Raw genomic sequence first — 19,829 nt, 5'->3', positions numbered from 1 at the left:
AGCATTTTAATTGAATTTCTAGTCAAACTTTATTTTAACTTTTTTCCACCAGATTAAAGTGTTATTAGCAAGTTTTATGCATTTTATATGTATATAAAGTTGAATGTGGTTCAAGAGCTACAATGCAGACAATGATTTGGGTTTTCAAAATAAATAATATCTCAAATAAGTTCTTTAAACTAACTAACTAAAAAAATACCTACCAAAAACGTCCAAAGGATAACATGACGTTGAAATTCAAAAGAAGTACGCAAGATCTGAGGGTATAGCGTTAAATTGCCAGCTGTAATTTTAGTATTATAAGTTAATACAAAATTGATTATATTTAACTAATAGCTTTCGCATAATCTAAACAAGAATTTTCTTCTCTTCAACACTTGGGTTCAAGCAAGATCTTCTGAATCAGTAGTTGCAACGTCTTTAGATATACTCTTAGCGTTTACTAATGATTTTTTTCGCTTGCTTTCCTCCAATTGTAACAACGATGCAACAATGATCGCTTAATAGAAATTTTCTTCCATTTTATTGAATCCAAACTAGCATCTATTTCCGTTATACTTTTACCAGCAACTACTTCGCTATACCATAAGTAGTAGCAACTTCTTCCGCTATACTCATATCGCTAAATAGCAACTGTGTCTGCTCTACATCATCTCTGAACTCGCATTCTCTTTTGTTATACATTTACTTGCGAAGTCTTACGTACTCTCAACTAGCATCGTTTTCCGTTTAAGCAACTTCTTCCGCTATACTTTTAACGGGAACTCGAATTGCTCGGCAATGTTATTGTGCGAGTGCAAGCGAGTGCGCGATAGTTGGTTGCCAAAGCAAGTGTTCGCTGATCGTGTCTATCGCACAGAGGCACTTGCTTATTAGTTAGAGTAGATGTTCCGATGTCTCAATGCGTTTGAACTTGTTGGGGTGGTTTCTGAACTCTTTTTGATGTTGTTACCAAAGTGAGAGAGCGAGACTAAGAAAGATTGAATCTTTTCAATGCGATAGCATTAACATTGACTCACTCCTCATGCCAAAAGGAGACAACTTGTAAAGAGCATTCTCTTCCATGTAAAAAGAAGTTTGTGTTAGTGCTTTAAATGTATTTTTCATATAAATTTAGCTTAATTGACTAAATTAAATATTCAAAAGCTTTTCAGTCTCTTGCCATTTCTATTTATTTATTATTTATTAAAATAAAATGCTGTGCCTTGATTGTTAGTACTTCAGTTGCTTAATAAATACTCTGGAAAAAATGTATAAATAACTCGACAAATTTTTGGGTACACGTGTGAATTTATTTCATTAAATCGCTTGCGATTGTTTCCATCGCTTCCTTCCTGTGGGAAGTCGCCAATCAGTCAGCGAATTGTTGTTTTTGTCTACACACACACATATGTACATATATGTAGGTATATTTATATGTATGTACATATATAATACTGCACATGTGTACTATATGTTGTCGTACTTATCCGAACTTTTGCTCTTGCAGCTGCTCTGAGGAAGCTGCTCCTCTCTCCGTGCAACGAAATTTACAATCGCAGAGCAAATAATTCAAATGCAATGCATAAATTGTGGAATGCAATTAATAAACACACACACATGCACATGCACATGCACATATATTTCGAGCTCTGCTGTGTGCGGTCGCTTCCAAAATGAATGACAAACTTTTTGCAGCCGCTTAAACCTCGTGTGGGCGTGGTGGCTTCGCTTCCTCTCTCTCTGTGCTCCATTTGCATAAATATTGCCACCAGCACAGTGCACAGAGAGTCGTCGCAACAATCTGCCCCCGCCCCCGCCCTCGCCCTCGCCCTTCACCCTCTTACAACGGACGTCGCGACCCGCTTGGCTCCGCTTAGCTGCGTGTGCGGTCGCTAGGTGGCGCTGTAATCAACTGTGTCAAAATGCCAGCGTAGAAAGTCAAAAGTCGTCGGCGTCATCGTCGTCAAGAGGCAACTGCGACAGCAACAGCAACAGCAACAGCGACAGCGACAGCAGCAACAACAGCTTTGAAGGCAAGTCAAATTTGAGAACACACACACACACACTAATACAAACACAAACACATATATATATATATAAACATACACATACACATACGCACTGGCTTAGACGACACAAATTTGAAGGCAGGTGGCTGGCAGCATCCTAGGCGCAAAAGTGGAGGTTAAAAGCGAGGCAAAAGCTAAGAAGAACAACTAAAGAAAAAGCAAAACGAAAGCAAAGCTAAAATAAATGTGACTCAAACGAGTCTTGCCCGACTAGCTGCCACCCTGTAATACCCAAGAGAAGTTCACTAAGACTTAATTTGATAGCCTGCATTTATTATCAATGAGCAATAGATATATTTTATTTAAACATTTTTTCCGTATTCCTATTCTATTAGATAATATTTGATTTAAATTGTACTTTTTCTTATATGTTACTTAAATCATATTCATATTCCAATTTTAATTCAAACAACAAATGTGCCCAATATATATAAATACATATATGTAGATATATATTTTTTTTAATTTAATTTAAAATGTTACTGGTTAGTTTATAGCGGAGTTTTATTCAGAGAACATATTCTTTTATTCGCATTCTTTTATTTTTTTTTGTACAATCAAATTATATTTTAAACTTATTTATATTTAAATTTTAAACTCAAAAGTTAAATCAATATACATTTTTTAAATTGTAGTTTAGTCAGATTATTTCGTTGGAATCAAAATGACTTTTAATTTTTAATTTAATTAAATATGTTGCTTTTTTGTGTTCGATAGTTTATATCTGATATATGTTTAAAAAAAAATGTATATTTAAGTTACATATTTATATATGTTGAATTGAAATTTTAAATAAGATTAAGTCTCTGTCTCTTTGTCAGTGAATTTATAGTGTTGTCATATTATGATGCATATTTTTTTGTTTTATTTTTGTTGAATCCATGAAAAGTTTGTGACACTAAGCTACCCCACTGAGCAGCTGCTGCCTGCTCCAGAGTATTATATAAAGCGAAACGGAACGAAACGAAACGAAATGAAATGAAAAGCCAAAGCTGACAGCTTGACGAACGCTGACAGCTTTGGAAGCAGAGCAGAGAAGAGCAGAGCAGAGTCGAACAGAGGGTAGCTATACACACATGTGCTTCATAAGGATGTGTGTGTGTGTGTGTGTGTGTGTGTGTGTGTGAGTATGAGTGTCAGACTGGTGTTAAAGCGCTCCAAAAACAGTAGCAACAGCAGCAGCAAACGGCAGCAGTCGAAAGTGTTCGCCTTGTTTTGCTTGTTGTAATTGACACTTAAACTCGAAATTTGACGCAAATTGCAACAGCAACAACAAGGCAGACAACAATCACACATACCACATGTTGCCATACACACACACTCACGAATACATATGATGCCAAGAGCCAGCGGCAGCAACAACAACAACAATGCATTTCAAGTGTCGCTTGCGAGGCGGAAGTTCTCAAGCTGCAGCTGCCAAGTTGAAAGAGACTGAGAGACTGAGAGAGAGGGAGAGAGAGAGAGAGAGCGGACGATTGAGACAGAGATAGAAGGTGTACACGCACACTTAGCGCTGGGCGCATAATGAATTGTAATTTGAATAGACTTGACTGAGGGAAACCAGCCTCAAAAGTCGCTTGCTATTAACTTAAATTACGTTGCATACTTTTGTGCGCGTCGCATACGAATTTTATGCCAACGGCAATGGCAACGGCAACGGCAACGGCAACGGCAACGGCAACAAAAGCCGCGCATTAAATTCACCTGCTTTACCCCACACACAAACACACATGCAGACAATGCGAGGAGAAGGAAAAGGAGAAAGAGGAGCAGCAGCAGCAGCGGTGGCAAAAATTTATTGTTTGCGCCAGGCAACATTTTTAGTGCGGCAGCTGCCTTTGCCTTGATTAAAGTAAAAATTCACTCTGGCACACACTGTGTCACACACATACACACTGACACACACATAGATACAATGGCTAGAGTATATGCATAGTTATGTTTGTCATTTAACACATGTAATACTTGGCAATGGCTTTTGTTGTTGGTCGCCTGCTGTGAAAACGCGCGAATGTTTAATGCCAACAACAGCAAACAGCAAACAGCAGCCAGAGCCGCAGCCAGAGCGACTGGCAGCTGTGTAGCACAAGCACAACAACACAAGATGCTGATGCTGCTGCTGCTGCTGCTGGCTGTGTGGCATAGCATGGCATGGTATTATGCAAGTCTTGGATGCCGAGCTCAAGCTTAAGCTCAGAGCAAAAATCAGCTCTTGCAGCTTCGGCGTTTAAGTGGATGTAGCGTTACTTTTATGGCACTCTGTGCTCGTGTATGCTAATGCCACACGGTTTCTAATGTCTTTGCCCATTGTACAACTGTGCAACACACACTTACACTTACACTTACACTAACAGTTACAGTCAACACACTCGCATTCGCACTCACACACACACGTGTCTTCCGCCTCCTGGACTATAAATAACCGATAGCTGACAAGCGATCCGACAGCTGAGATAGTCGAGACTCTTGCCAGAAGTTATGAGCCGATAATTCTTTTCTTCTTTTTGTTTTGTGGTGGCCAATTGGAATATGCTAATTGCAATTAGTAAACGGAAAAGAATGTGCTTAAGCAGATTAAAGCTGAGCGATAGTAAACGAGTGAACGTTAAGGGAAATGATTAATAGTTGATGTGCACTTTTATAGTAAAATGTATAGCAGTTAAAACAGCTTAGATTTCATATGTTAAATTAGCTATCAGTTAGATACAAGATTAAATATATTGACGAAGAGATAAATGAATTTAAATAGTTGTAGCGAAACTCAAGGGAAAAAAAGCTACAGTCTAGTGTGCGAGAATAATTAAAAGCAAAATATTGCGGCATTACCTTGTTAATATACAGAAAAAATACTAACATACATATGTTGAATGCTATATATGGTATATTATTATACTATCGATATTCCATGGAGTACAAAATATACCAAATCTTAAACAATACCTTATTAATATATAATAAAAAAAATAAAATAACAATTTATACTGAAAGCTATATTTGGTATATTAACATACCACTATACTCAAAATATACCATCTCTTAAAATATACCTAATAAATATTCTTAAACACTCTAAACTATACTGAGGCTATATTTGGTATATCAATCAATGTAACTATGATGAGGCAGCCATATACATGCAATTATTTCATAAATAAATTTTATGATTTTTATGTGATTGACAAAAATATTTCCTTTTGCGTATTACATGCGTTTCATACTGGCATAAAGTTATAATACCACTCTACCCATACCACAATAATTACAGAAATTAAATTTAATGTAATATATCTTAAATGAAAAACGAAAGTTTAAATAATATTATACAACTTTGTGTCTTGTTGCCACAACTTACTTACCTTAGGTTCCTCATTTGAGGAAACATTTGAATATATCATTACATTTTCGCAACTAATTTGATTTCATTCATCAACTATAAGCTGCAAATACATATTGAAATGTATATAGTACTGTATACATATATCTTATTTTTCGGAATCTGTGCTGATTTCTTTATTATAATAACATCTGTCAAGCATGTAGTTCAAAGGTCTGTGATCACTATGTCAAACGATAAATTTATCGCTTTATATGCAGATGAGGCACATTTTGCTTACAACTCTATTGACAGGCTGCACACACATACACACATACACGCACACGCACACCCACGCAATCGTATCGTACATGTTAAATGTTCTGACTGGTAAATTAACATATTCAGAGCGAGTTATCCCTTAATGCGGCGTCCCTACTTTCAATTTCTTTCACTCAGCCGCCGCCGTCGCTGCCGCACGCTGCGTATACGCAATCTAATGTGTGCGCGTGTTTTGTGTTTGTGTGTGTATGGGTGTATGGGTGTATGGGTGTGTGCGTGTGTGAAGGTCACCGGCAACGTCAACGTTGGCGCCCAGCTGTCTGTGGCTCGACAAGCCTGCCCCACCTCCGTTGTCCGCCTCGACACGCTTCCCCCGCTCCCGGCTTACCCGCTTTTACAATTTGCCCGCGGCGCCTGTTTGTCTGCCGCTTGGGCTGTCGTTTGTTTTGTTAATGAGCGACTGGCATCACTGGCCCGTACCCAACCTAACATCCGCCTGCCCACATCTGTTCTCTGTTCTCTCGCTCTCGTTGCTATATATGAATAAATAATTAGAAAGTGTTTGTTCTTCTGGTTGAGCTAAGCAGCCGCAGCGGCCTCTCAGCAAAATCCCCAAATTGAATTCAATGCTAAACGCAACGCAAAACCGAAACCAAAAACCAAAAACGAAAACGAGAACGCTGCGCAAAATGTGAACAAACTGAAACAAAACACAACAAGATTTAGCATGTTTGCACGTTTCGCTCGACGCTGACACATTTAGCACTTAATTTTGAAATATTTTTCTTCATTTTCTCCTCGCCTCCCAATCTCTCTTTCTCTCTCTCTCTCTCTTTCCCTCTCGTTCGTTTTTCTGGGCCTGTGTGGTTTTATCTTCTGTTTGCTCTCGCTACTGCTGCTGCTGTTGTTGTCGTTGTTGCTGCTGTCAATGAGCATGCCCCGAACCGCATAACACAGTTGTGTGGTTGCCTGTTAAGAGCAGGTGGCAGATAGCAGATGCCAGGTGGCAGGCAACTCGCTGTGGGGCTGCGGTTGATTTGCGGCATATACATTTTTGTTTGTTGGCGAAGTGCAAGCTACGTTTCCGTTTCCGTTTTTGACACTTGCACACCCGCAAGCCGCAAACAAAATGAGCCAACAGCATTTTCAACACTGCCGCAGTCAGAAAGCAGCCAAATCGTCATTGCGATGATTGCAACAGCAGCCAATAATAACAAGTAAGAATGCTACATTCGAGTGTGATCGAATGTGAGATACCCGCCACCACTTTTTTAATAAGCTTTCAAATGTACTTAATAAATATACTAGAATCAGATATACACTAATATATATCGAAGTATATACCGAAAACAGACCAACATATAACGAAAATATATCGAAATACTATTACACTGAAAATATACCATAGAATATACAAGCATAACAGCACGGTATTATCCATAAAACATATTAAATTATTATACCGAAAATATACTGAAATATGCTGAAGTCTGTATTTCATATATACTCGTACTTTAAAAATGTAAAGTAGAGAACGTAATATACCAGATTTTTAACCAAAGAATTTTCCGAAAATATCGTGTTAAATTTGGTATTACTTTTATCCCTAACGTGTAATATACAAAAAAAAAAAAACTGAATCTAATACCTTAAAAATGTACCATGGATAACATAATATACCAAAAAATACTAAAATATACCAAAGGCAATACTTGGTATATCGATATATTATATTTAAAATATATATCAGACTGTCAACAAAAAAATGTTCCGAAAATACTATATCAAAAAATACCAACATTTATATTTGGTATTTCTCTTCTCCCTAACAGGTAATATACCGAAAGAAATTTGAAATATACTGTCTGTATTTGATATACGCTAATACCGTAAAAAATACTAAAATATACCAACCACAATATTTCGTATAACGATATAATATTATATTTAAAATATATAACAGATTGTCAACCAAAGATACTTAATAACATCGGATGGATGGACATGGCTATGCCGTTTCAGCTGTTGTCTCTGATTCAGAATATAATTTAAGAGATCGGAGATGCTCAATTGTGCTTCATAAAAAGCATGTAATAAAACATACTTTTGTTGCCCCCAACACACTTCTTCTACCTAACAGATAGCGAGTACAATAATAATTATAATATACGGAGCTAATTATGAATCAATCAAGCAAATATTTGAAGTTGCCAAGTAGAGTGCTTAATTTGCAAATATTATTAACAAATTATTGTCTGACCGCAAAATTGATTTATTGGCCAAAAAAAGGAAAAAAAGAAAAAAAAGATGTGCAGCTTTTCCAGCTGTGCAAATGACAATAGCTGCTTTTCAATTTTCCGGCTCATTCATACATAATGAGCTTACATGCTGGCATTTTCCGCTGCATGTGTGTGCGTGAGAGTCTGCGTTGTAAGCGTGTGTATATGTGTGTGTGTGTGTGTTTGGTATTCAGTATGAAAGTGAATATTATTGCTGCTTTTTGGCTAGTTGAAGTTAAATTGCGAGCTAATTCAGTTTTTGCCTAGCGTTGAATAAAAGGCTGCTGCCACGCCCATTAAATAGTTGTACATTTGACCTACACACACACACACATACATATACACTATTTGTGCCATTTTGAGCATTTGGACAGCTGGTCAGTTGGTTTGAAAAAAAAAAGTTGAAGCCGCTTAGCTGTCGGAGCATAAATTTTGTTAGCAGCTCGCCAGCAAAAATGCAAAATCGGAAAATATAAAAAAAAATCACAGAACAGAGAAAGAGTCTTATGTGTGTGTGTGTGTATGTGGATTTGCCTGTGTTGAACTCTGTCTAACATTTGCTTGGCTTTCATTTCATTTTGCATAAATTGTCGAGAGGGCTAAAATACGAGGACTCGGCCAACATTTTTGCCCATGTTGCCATATTTATTTTTATGCTTTAATTGAAAAGCTCAGCGAGGGTGTACTTTCTTTGTGTGTGTGTGCCGAGTGTGAGTGTGAGTGTGTGTGTGTGTGTGTGTGTGTGTGCCAATTGACACTCACTGTTGCAATCAACTTACTGACTTGGGCCCTCGCTCGCTGTTCTCTGTTCGCTCAGCCAACGTGGTCAAGTGCGGAGCAACTGTTGTAAACTTGTTCACAGATTTTTGAGTACTTTCGAATGAATAATTTTAACTGCTGACCCTCTCCCTCTCCCTCTGCCCTGCGTCAAAGGGCAGGCAGAGCTGTGCAAATAGTATTTTTGTATGATGTGGTAATAGCTATAATCGAAAGCTGTAAAATAAAGAGCGTTTCAATAACGATTCCGCTGCAAGTGAAAATGTGCTCGAGCTGCAGCCAATCAATCTTTATTAAAATTGCAGTATTTATAGTCTACAGGGATATCTGTAGTAACCGAGTAGAAATGCACACACTCACACACATACACACGCACATTGTACTGCAGAATTACGTCTCAATTATTCTGATTGGTTTGCGGTAATATTTATCGATCAGCTTTGCAAGCAACCATTCAAATGATGCTCTCTAAAATCAAGCAGTTTAATTAGACGCGAGGTTCGAAGACAAAGTTGGTGATTCATCCATTACAACTTCCTTAACCAAAGAATTCAACAATATTTGCTTGTCAAGACGCTGATTAAATAGACGCTGATTAAAGACAACTGTCTTATATTTGAGTAAACACATGCTTAAACATTCATAATGGTTCAAATCAAAATGTATACATCGGTCAAATATACTGAATAAGTTCGTTTGTTCTTTCTGATCAGCAAACTATATCGCAAGACTATCGCACTTATCCAAACTTTATATTTATATCCTAATTTAAATGTATTTCGCAACCTTTTAATAATTTCATCCTAGTAACACATCCAATTCCAATAGAACAACTAAATCAAAAAGACAACTATTAATGTTAACTTATTAAGTTCTTTTACTTTTCTGAATAGATCATTTTAGTTCGTTCATTTGCGATCCGACAATATCGCTCTAATCCTACCTTTATATTGACTTATTTATTTCCTCATCAAAGTGCAATTCGCACGCTTTTCAACTAACACAAACTGAGTGGCCTGATGCCCTTCAGAATGCTGGCCACATTATCCCTGAGTATGGGACTCATCGTGCGTTGCTTTTCCAAGCTCACAGGCTGAGCATGAGCCTGCGAGAGCTGATAGAGATCGGCATAGTATTCCATGCCTGCAATGCCCACCGCATTGAAGCTCGCCGAGACCTCGGTGCAGTCAATGATCGAGGTCTTCAGCGGCGTGACGAGCAGAGTGGAATAGTATGGCACTTTTTTGCCCTCGAGCAGCTCTCGAATCAGCAGGACAGCAGTGCGTGAACCCGCCAAGAGGTTCCACCGTGACCAGCTGAAATTATGCGAGAGGGCGAGCGTGGAAATGCAGGCATACGTATGCATCTCCATCACATAGTTCTTCTCGCACGATCCCTCCGTATAGCAGAAGGCATCCTCGTCTGGGAAAATGTCCACAGCTGAGAGAATGAGGGTCGCCTTCAGCTCCGACAGCGAAAGCGTCTTGCCAATCATTTCGGTAATGCCTTGAGTGCTGCCGCCCTGGAAATTGTTGACCGTGTAGCCCGCCTCTGTGATGGTCATGTCCAGGCTGATTAGCGACGCCGTGAAGCTAAAGAGTATTGTGCCGAGGCTAAGTAAAGGTAAAGTAAAGGTCGAGGAATGCATTACGTTTTCGTCATCCATAAGAGTGTGGATAGAGAGATACTTGCTTTTTCATGTCCGGTCGCAGATCCCAGGTTTGATATGGCATGTTGCTATATTTGTTCAGTGCAAAGCCAAAGATGCCTAAGCGGGGAATAAAACAGATAATCGATTAGGACTTGATTATTATATTTAAAAACGGAGTAATTGACTATAAAATGTATGGAGATTTGCTATAAAATTAGTTTAAAATAATGTTAATATAGTAAAATGCTTCGAATTGTGTATTGCTATACAGTTATGTATTGGACCTGGATTGGAAATGTTTAATTTGTCCCAAAAATGAGATATATTTAACAATTATTGAAGAACATGTTGAAAAAATAAACAAGTTTTCAACTGTTTAAAAAGAAAACCATTGTAAATCTTGACTAAAACTGCAATAATTCATTTCGATTTTACAGCAAACAAAATGATCGATTCGTTTAAAAGTTATTGAAATTCATGTGGTTACTTGGATTAGATTAATATAAGCTTTTCGAATTAGTTAAAGCAGGTTTGATTAGGGATTTTAAAATCTATGCAGCAAATATTTCTAATTGAAGTTCTTGTGTTCTTAAGGAATAGTTTGATTACAAATTGTAGAGCCAATTAGTTAATGATATGCAGCTTATAGATTCACTCACCCAATCTTCCTGTACGGAACTGTATTGACAACTTGTCCTCATTGAATTTAGTGTCATGGACATCGCGGGTGCTCCACTTGCCCTGCGTGATGGCTGCCGTGCTGCTCATCTTCTGCCTGCGCCTAAAAGGGAAATCGAGAGATAGATATAGCCATTGATATATATATATATAGATACATAGATATATATATAGAAATGTAAATATAGATATAGATATAGATATAGAGATAGATATAGATATAGATATAGATATAGATATAGATATAGATATAGATATAGATATAGATATAGATATAGATATAGATATAGATATAGATATAGATATAGATATAGATATAGATATAGATATAGATATAGATATAGATATAGATATAGATATAGATATAGATATAGATATAGATATAGATATAGATATAGATATAGATATAGATATAGATATAGATATAGATATAGATATAGATATAGATATAGATATAGATATAGATATAGATATAGATATAGATATAGATATAGATATAGATATAGATATAGATATAGATATAGATATAGATATAGATATAGATATAGATATAGATATAGATATAGATATAGATATAGATATAGATATAGATATAGATATAGATATAGATATAGATATAGATATAGATATAGATATAGATATAGATATAGATATAGATATAGATATAGATATAGATATAGATATAGATATAGATATAGATATAGATATAGATATAGATATAGATATAGATATAGATGATATAGATATAGATATAGATGGATATAGATACATATACATATAAATATAGAGATATATATATATATAGAAAGAACTATTTCGATTCGTACGCTTCACTGTCGCAGCTATCGTTGTTGCTGTTGCTGTTGTGACTGAGTCCCTGCTGCAGTGTGGCACCCGCCGAAGAATCATTGCCGGCGCCACCATCGAGCAGCTGCAGAATGCTGTCATCGTCGTCATCATCATCGTCATCGTCGCTGCTCTCTTGGCTGCCAGCTGACTTTGATGTCGACTCCGGCCCGATTGTCCAGGCAGCTGCGAGTCACGCACAAACGAGATGCCAGTGTAGTAGGCAAAGGCGGCAACCGCTGTCGCTGGCTGGAGCACCTCTTGGAGCTCCTGGCTCAGCGGACGCATGTCCTCGGGCAGCTCCTCGGTGACGTCGTGCTGCGAACCGCTGGGCGAGAGTTGCTCGGAGATTTGCTGCAGCAACTCCTCCTGTTGTTCGCGTGGCAATTGCAAATGCCACAGACGATCCATGTCCTCGATCAGCTGCGAGAACAAGTAGCACGAGCTCGACGTTATCGGCGGCGGACGCGCCTGGCTGCGAAACTTGAGCAGCTTGTCAAAGCAGAGCGGCGGAAAGAGTTCCGCGGGTTCATTGGTGTCCAGGAATTCATCGCCAATGCCACGCTGGGAATCACTTTGTGCCGCACTCGATGTGGCCATCGCAGCTGCTGCAACTGCGGCTGCTGTCACCTGAGCCACGTTGCCCAGTCGCACGTGCGCTTGGCGAGCGAGGAACATCACTTGACGCTGCGGTTGGCCGCTGCTCGATTGTGGTGTCGTCTGCTCGAGGCGCACACAAAAGCCTTGCGGCAGTCGCGGCACCACAAAATCCTTCACCAGCCCATAGAGATCCACATTGCTGGGTATCGCGCGCAGATCAAAGTCGCCAATCTCGTATAGCTTCTGGGCGCCGCCTTGTGCGCCAGCCAATTCGGACTTTTGGGAGCGCAGCTTGGCCGGACCGCGTGGCGAGCTCTTCAGCGGACTGGGCTGTGCGTTTGTCGAGAGCGGTGTGGCCTCTGTGGGCGTGGCAGTTGTCTCTGCCACAGCGCCACTTGCGGCTGCTGCATCGGTTGCTGCTGCTCCAACTGAAGCTGGTTTGACGCCATCCGCCAGCTGTGATTCAAGCGTCTCGGTATGCGTCTCCCAGCGACAGGCGATGGGTGGCTCAAACCAAATGACAGAGTCAGGCAATCTGCAATTAAATTCGAGAATGGACAATTAAGATTACATCGAATTACAAATCTTGCCAAAATTTCATTTGAATAGCCAGGCTTGATTTCATTTTCGACAACATTTAATCTAAACATCACTTGAAAGTCGAACTTCGTTAAACTTCGTTAGCAGATAAAGAAGTTCAAAAACAAGACTACGAACTTAAGAATCGATTAATTGATAGCTCGGGTTTGCTTACACTTTTCTTTCGCAGAGTAAAACTAAAAGAAATCTTGAGCTTGAGAGCTTTGTGTTCTTAAAGACATGCTCGACATAAAATTGTAATCTAATAAAGTTGTTTCAACAACATTTCATTCTTTATTCAACTCTTTGACATTAAAACAAAACTCGTTTTAAGATACAAAATTTAATTTTCCTGACACTTTTCTTACACAGAGTGAAAACCGAAGTTCGAAAAATTGAAATAAAAATCTTGAGCTTAAGAATTTTGCGATCTTAAAAACAAACGCCTGATATAAGATTTGAATCTATTTAAGTTGTTGAAACAAGATCTCAATCTTCATTCAATGTTTTGACATGAAAAGAAATTTTGTTGTCAGATACAGATTCTTGATTTGAATATATTATAAATTAAAGAGTGTTTGATTTAAGATTTTTCGTTGTGGGTTCGACATTTTTCGAATTTCAAGCAAAGAAACATTTATAATCATGGCGGAAATTTAATCTTGATTCGGAAATGTGTCTCCCACATTCAATTTTGGCATGTTTTCAATACGATTCAATATTTGTTATCTCTATTTAAAGAGCGTTGTTTTTTATTCTGCACTTATATCAACTTGTTCTATGATCCTTACAACAGTCTTTTCAAAACTCCGCTCCTAGCTTTCTCTATACTTACTGGAGAGTAACCAATGCCAGCTTGTCCAGCGCCGCCTCAATCATGCGCATCTCGGCCTCAATTTCCTCGGGCAGACGCCGCACACCGGGCAGCACTGGAGGCGGAGGATGATAGGTCTGATAGTATTCCTTGTGCATCAGACTGTTTGCAGCCGCAACTGCAATAAGAGTAGAGCGTCAATCAATGCTCAGTCAGAGTTCATTCATTCATGCTTGCTTGCCACACACTGGTGCGTATAAAGGAGCGTGCGTTGAGCTGTTTATCCTGCTGCGGCGTCTCGAGGAAATCAATGCAATAGACGCCGCCAATGATGCGATATTTGCGCAGATTCACATCCGTCTCCAGCATGCCATAGGCCTCGGGTCCGATGGCTCGACGCCGCGCCTTGTTCAGCTCATCCTCGTATTGAGCGTAGAGTTTGTCCACATCGTAGCTGCGCTCCTTGGGCGGCAGCGAGCTCGCCGAGTGCTGCTCCTGGGTGAGCTGCTCCAGCTCCGACAATGGTATCTCTCGTGCGCACTCGTCCAGCATCGATTGGAGTATCTCTTTGCGTTTGCGCCACTCCCGCTTCGTTTGTCGCAGAATCGCTGTGGAATAGCAGAACAGAACAAAAGCGACAGTTTAAGAATTTTGTTAATAGAGTGATAAACAAGTTTGAATTTAACAAGTGATACACAATACCAAAAATATACAGAACGCTAGGTTTGGTATTTTGGTATACTAATACACTTAAAATATACATATGTACCATAGAGTACAAAACACATCAATTGAAGAAACTTAATAGCATCGTCATTCGTAACTCATTTAAAGGTTAAGTATGCCAAAAAAAAAAACTGCGAAACTAAAATTAGCACCAATTTTTCAACCTTTTCGTGGTATTCACAAAACTAAAGGTTCTTGTAATACATATTTCGAAAACAATTGTTTTTATATATAATTTAGGTATTTTTTAATGTAACAAATTTAAATTACATAATCCTAATTTAACTTTGTTACATTAAAATAGGGTGGTTTTATAGTGAATTTATTTAGCAGAATAGATATTGACAGTTATGCTATTTCTAATTTCAAAATCTGAATCTAAAACAAGCTAAATATATTAAATAATTTTTCTACAAAACAAAAAGCAAAACTGTTTAATGACTTACTATTGTAAAATTAAATTAAATTAAACATTTTTATAGGTAGCTTTTGTTGTTAATCATATAACTAGCGGTAAGTTGTTTTCCTTTTTATTTTTAATTCAACAATTATTCCGTATTTATATTATGTTGAACTGTTTAATTTAGTGAACTCTTTTTAGCGAAAGAAGTTTTGAGAGTGCTATTATTTGAATGTGTGCAGCTTCATTTATTAATGTAATAGTATAAAAAAGTTGTTAAATCGGTTGAATAAATTTGTACTATGTATTTTCCAAACATAGAAACTACCTCTTCAAATGTTGAAATTAAAATGCAGAATAGAAACTTTGTAAAATGTTGAAATTTCCAAAAATCATTAAAGTGCACATACAAAGTTTTTAGTTTGCTTTTAACTTGATGCCAAAAATGTTGTTGATTTCATCGTTGTTGTTGTTGTTATAAATAAGATGGCTAAACAAGTTGAGCAGCTAAAGTACTACGATAAGTACGAGTGTGTAGCAAATGTTTTTGGTGATGGAAAACTTACTGGCATTTTCGGGCGTGCATGGCGCAGCTGGAAGCTGCTGCAATAGTCGCTGAAGTGGTCGTAATTGAGCCAAAGACCACGCAGTGCCGAGCTCTGCAGGCGCACAGTGGGTGGCAGTGAGATGTTCATCTCGATGGTGGGAAAATCGATCTCATTGTGGGCCGATTGTTCGCCAATGCGCGCCTTGGGATTAACAGCACTGTTGTTGAGTGTCCGTGTGTGTGTGTGTGTGTGGCATAAAGAAGGGAAAATTAGTTAAAGGCGATTAGGCGATTAATTGGGTTTCGTTGCGCACATTTGGGCATCCTTGGAGAAGGTCCAGATGAAGCTCTGAAACACATCGGAGCTGTATATGTGCTTCGAGACGCCAGGCCTATCGATTCTGCAAAGCGAATAGAAATTGTGATTGAGGAGAAGATTGAGAAGAGGGAGGCATACACGATGAACTTACTCCATGTCACGTTCAATGTGCGACATTGTCTTGTGGGTGAACTCGTCGAGATGCTGTTTGAGAAACACACGCATCTCAGTCTTCAACTTGGCCAAATCAATGGCAATGTGTGCCGAACGCTCTTTGGTGTACAGCAGCGACTCGTCCAGCTCGTTAAGTATCTGAGTGTAAGAATCGAAAGTTCAAGTTAAACGCCGACTCGCTTATTGGCCTCAATAATGGCCGTTAAGTTGAACGCATTACGTTATGCTGTTAATTCTTTGAGAGTGGAAAGTTAAAGTTTAATAAATGCTAGCTCGTTGAGTATCTATAAGATATACAATTTAAGCGCCAACTCACATAGCTGGAACTTATTGCGGCTAAAAAGTAGATTTACGCTAAAGGGAGCGAAAACATTTTGCTCTAATTCTTTCGCTGTGATTTTAGAAGAAAGTATTGAGACAAGAGAATTGTGGAATGTTTACGTATTTAGATGCTATAAGTGTGGAAAGTTAAACGCTAACTCCCTTAACGGCATCAAGAAAAAATGTAATAAGAAAGACATTAAGTGAAGCGACATTTTGCTGTAGCTTCCATTTTTGCTAATTAAGTATATGAGTGCAAAGTTAAAGTTAAAGTGGCCACTATAAGTGGTGTTGTTAAGCGAGATATGAATGGATTCAGGTGCAGGTTTCATTTTAGACGAAATTCAATCATCAATACTGTGTGGCCGTAAGGTGTAAGTGTGGCAGTTAGGTGTAAGTGTGAGCGTTAAGCATGATATGAGTGAATCTAAGCATCAGGGTATGTGCTTACACATAACGGCCATACAGAATGAAGAGTTGTATGGCCGTTATGTGTAAGCGTGGCCATTAAGCGAGAATGCACTTACGCCTAGAACTTCCTTAATGCGCTGTGCATAGACATCGCCCAGGTTGCCCTGCTGCTGACGCAGCGACGCACGCGTCAGATCCGAGACGTGGGCATCCTGGGTGAGGAGTGTCCGCTCATCGGTGCGCAGCAGCCAATTGCGTGCTTCGCTCTGGCGCCGGGCGATGTCCGCATGCCATTGATGAATGTATTTGCGCAAATCGCTGGCACTTGCCGCATTTGGCAGCCCATTGCATCGCATAAACTTATCCCAATCGCGCTCGTGCCGTTCTCCAGCCTTGATGGCCTCGATGGTGGTGTGAACGGCGTCAAAGAAACGCATGCTATCCTTGAGCTGGCCACGACGAAAGCGATTCTCGGTCACCTCCTGTTGCTGACGATGCTTGGCCTGCTCCATTTCCAGTTTCTTGCGCTGACGCGCCTCCTCGAGCTTCTTTAGTCTGTGAGGCAATAAAGTGAATATGGTGCATTTTAGTTTTATTCACATATTTTTTATTGATTCACATTCACATTCACATTCACACTCACTTCTCCTTCTCCATTTCGATGCGCAGCATCTCGGCCTGTTCGGCCTCGAGGCGTGCCTTCTCCTTTTTGGAGAGCTTCTTCTTGGGTGGCTGCAAGTGAATTGCATTATTTATTTAAATACGATTTAATGACGCGTTCTTTTTGCAAACACTAACCATGCTGGTCGCGACTGTACTTCCGTCTCTGTTTCCGTTTCCGCTACCGCTTCAGTTTCCGTTGTTGCCAATTTGCCAATTGCCAATTGCCGTTTGGCTGCAACTTTCTCTGCACTTTCCAGTTGGCCATCTGGCTAACCGGGCCGAGCCACCTGGCATTTATTGATCCAACGCAAAGCGCGCAGCTATGGCTACAACTTGTCGTTCTTTCTTGTTATTCTAGTTCTCATTGCTGCCGTTGTTGTTGTTGCTAAGCTTTGGACAGTCGCCTGGCTCCAACTTTAATCCCTTTGCTAACGGTCTCCTGGGCACCACAAAACATCAGTTTCAGCTACAGCCTCGACGGACGCAGCGGCATCAGCTTTTGGCTCTGGTTGCCTGGCTGGCAACCTCGACAACCTGGACAGGACAGGACAGGACAGGACAACACGCCATGGCAGTGGCGTCCCATAATTAAATATTCCATGGAAGCTTAGCGCCCACCAAAAATTTTTCACTTGCTTTCAACTCCCCAGGGTGCGCCCGGGCAGCAGCATGGATAGGATGACAACGGGGGGCACGCAGGCAGGCGGGCAGCTATAACTTGTGGTTAGTCTGCTGGTCACGAGGCGTCGTTGTATTTTGCACCTTCTGCCCTTGCGGCCAATGCTGCTTCGGGGATCAACGTGAAAGCTTTCATAGTTTTTTTCTCTGTTTTCCTACTTCCTTTCGCTCACTCGTGCTCTCAGTCTTGCTTGTGTTGTTGTTGTTGTTGTCGTAGTCCCACTGCGACACCTCGAAGGTGTCATAGCCCCTTGCCACGCCCATGCTCACGTGTACGCCTACTTCAAGACACGAAATTCGAATGTTAAAGTTGTTTGTAGTGATGACAAAATAATGTCACTAATCGATTATTCAAGTTAACGATGAGCTTGAGCCGTTCGATTATTAATCGTATAATCGATTAATCAAATGATTTGATGATCAATCAGCAATTTTTGTAATTTTTAAAGAAATTATTAATATTAATATCAATAATTTGTAAATATTTATTAGTTTTGTATTTATTCAGTGATGGATCAAAGACTATAACATGTTCTCATATTTTCTTATTTGCCTTGTTTTCAGTAGAACTTATCTATGAAAAATATCGCTTTGTTGTCTGTTTAGAGTGGGTTGCATCATAGAAATTTCCGTTAAGTGGAATCTTCCGCCACATCATTCAATGTGTGTAAGAGAGGGATAGCTAATGGAGCCGCATCATTGATCGGCAATGATTCTTCAAGTGTGGCCGTATTTTAGCTAATATTTTTGTGTATATATATCGAAAAAAGTGTAAATCAGCTGAGTTATATTAGCTTATACTTTTTATATATATTTTGTTATATAATCGATTAATCATTCAATTAATAGAAGCTCCTTCTTCACATCACTAAATGTGCAGCATCCTAACAATATTTAAATGGCAACAGTGATTTAATCAGGCTACGTCAGTCAATTGTTACCTGTCATTAATTTACACAACGATTAAAGCTAACAAGGCGATAATTACAGTGCACTGCAATTCAAATTATTAACAATTAAAGGCAAATTGCTATTGCTATTGCTATTGCTTTTAAAAAATGTATGAGAGGTGGACAATGTGGCAACTCCAAATTAAGTTGCCAGCTCTGGCGCAACGAGTTGTCAGCCGTATGTATGTATGTATGTTTGTAGGTATATCAAATATTTAGCATGTCTCTCAATTTGAATATGCTTTGGGACTACAGATGATGTGTCGCTGTGATAGAGTGCCTGTTAAAGTGTCTGTTATATTTGACAGAAGCATGAAAGCAAATGAATTTTGCCATTAATCATTCTGTTTAACTAATAAATTGTTTGTCACTTATGGAATTTGCAATCACAAAATGTATTTTTAATGCTTTTTCACGCGATTTCAAGGCATTTTCGTTGCGGCACAAAACTTTGTTCATCGCCCCAGAGCCACCACGAAAAAACGGAAACGGAGTAGCTACTAGCTACCTCAGAGGCGAGGCGAGTTTTGCTATTTTACGCCTAATTTAAACTTTTCTGTTTGCCATCATGTTGTTGTGCCGCCTGCTTCCCACACACACGCACACACACACACACACACACACTCAGAGTTTGTTGCTGTTGCCATTTTAGGTATAATACGATACGAGAAGGAGCACACAAGAAGTCGCTCGGTCGGGTGAATGTTACCTTGGCAGCGCACAAGGTGACAACGACGGTTAATTACCTGGCAATTTAAATAGCAGCT

The 19,829-nt window shown here is 39.2% G+C and overlaps 2 protein-coding genes across 4 annotated transcripts in view; one reads left to right on the top strand and one right to left on the bottom strand.

The window, feature by feature from the left end:
• LOC133848465 (potassium voltage-gated channel protein Shaker) overlaps positions 1–19,829 on the top strand; it is a 233,032-nt gene that overhangs the window by 18,064 nt on the left and 195,139 nt on the right. The gene's annotated exons all lie outside the window — the stretch shown is intronic.
• LOC133848674 (dynein axonemal intermediate chain 7-like) lies at positions 9,579–18,413 on the bottom strand. Its single transcript, XM_062284329.1, is given in 13 exon segments — positions 9,579–10,318; positions 10,398–10,473; positions 11,016–11,137; positions 11,862–12,051; positions 12,054–13,015; positions 13,895–14,051; positions 14,122–14,481; positions 15,562–15,764; positions 15,861–15,947; positions 16,017–16,177; positions 16,888–17,326; positions 17,415–17,503; positions 17,570–18,413. Coding segments are annotated over 13 exon segments (3,465 nt in total). The 5' UTR covers positions 17,573–18,413; the 3' UTR covers positions 9,579–9,702.

This window comes from Drosophila sulfurigaster, chromosome X, assembly GCF_023558435.1.
Source record: "Drosophila sulfurigaster albostrigata strain 15112-1811.04 chromosome X, ASM2355843v2, whole genome shotgun sequence".
Classification (NCBI taxonomy): Eukaryota; Metazoa; Arthropoda; class Insecta; order Diptera; family Drosophilidae; genus Drosophila; species Drosophila sulfurigaster.
The sequence above is the reverse complement of the archived record's forward strand: the minus strand, read 5'-3'. Positions and strand labels throughout refer to the sequence as shown.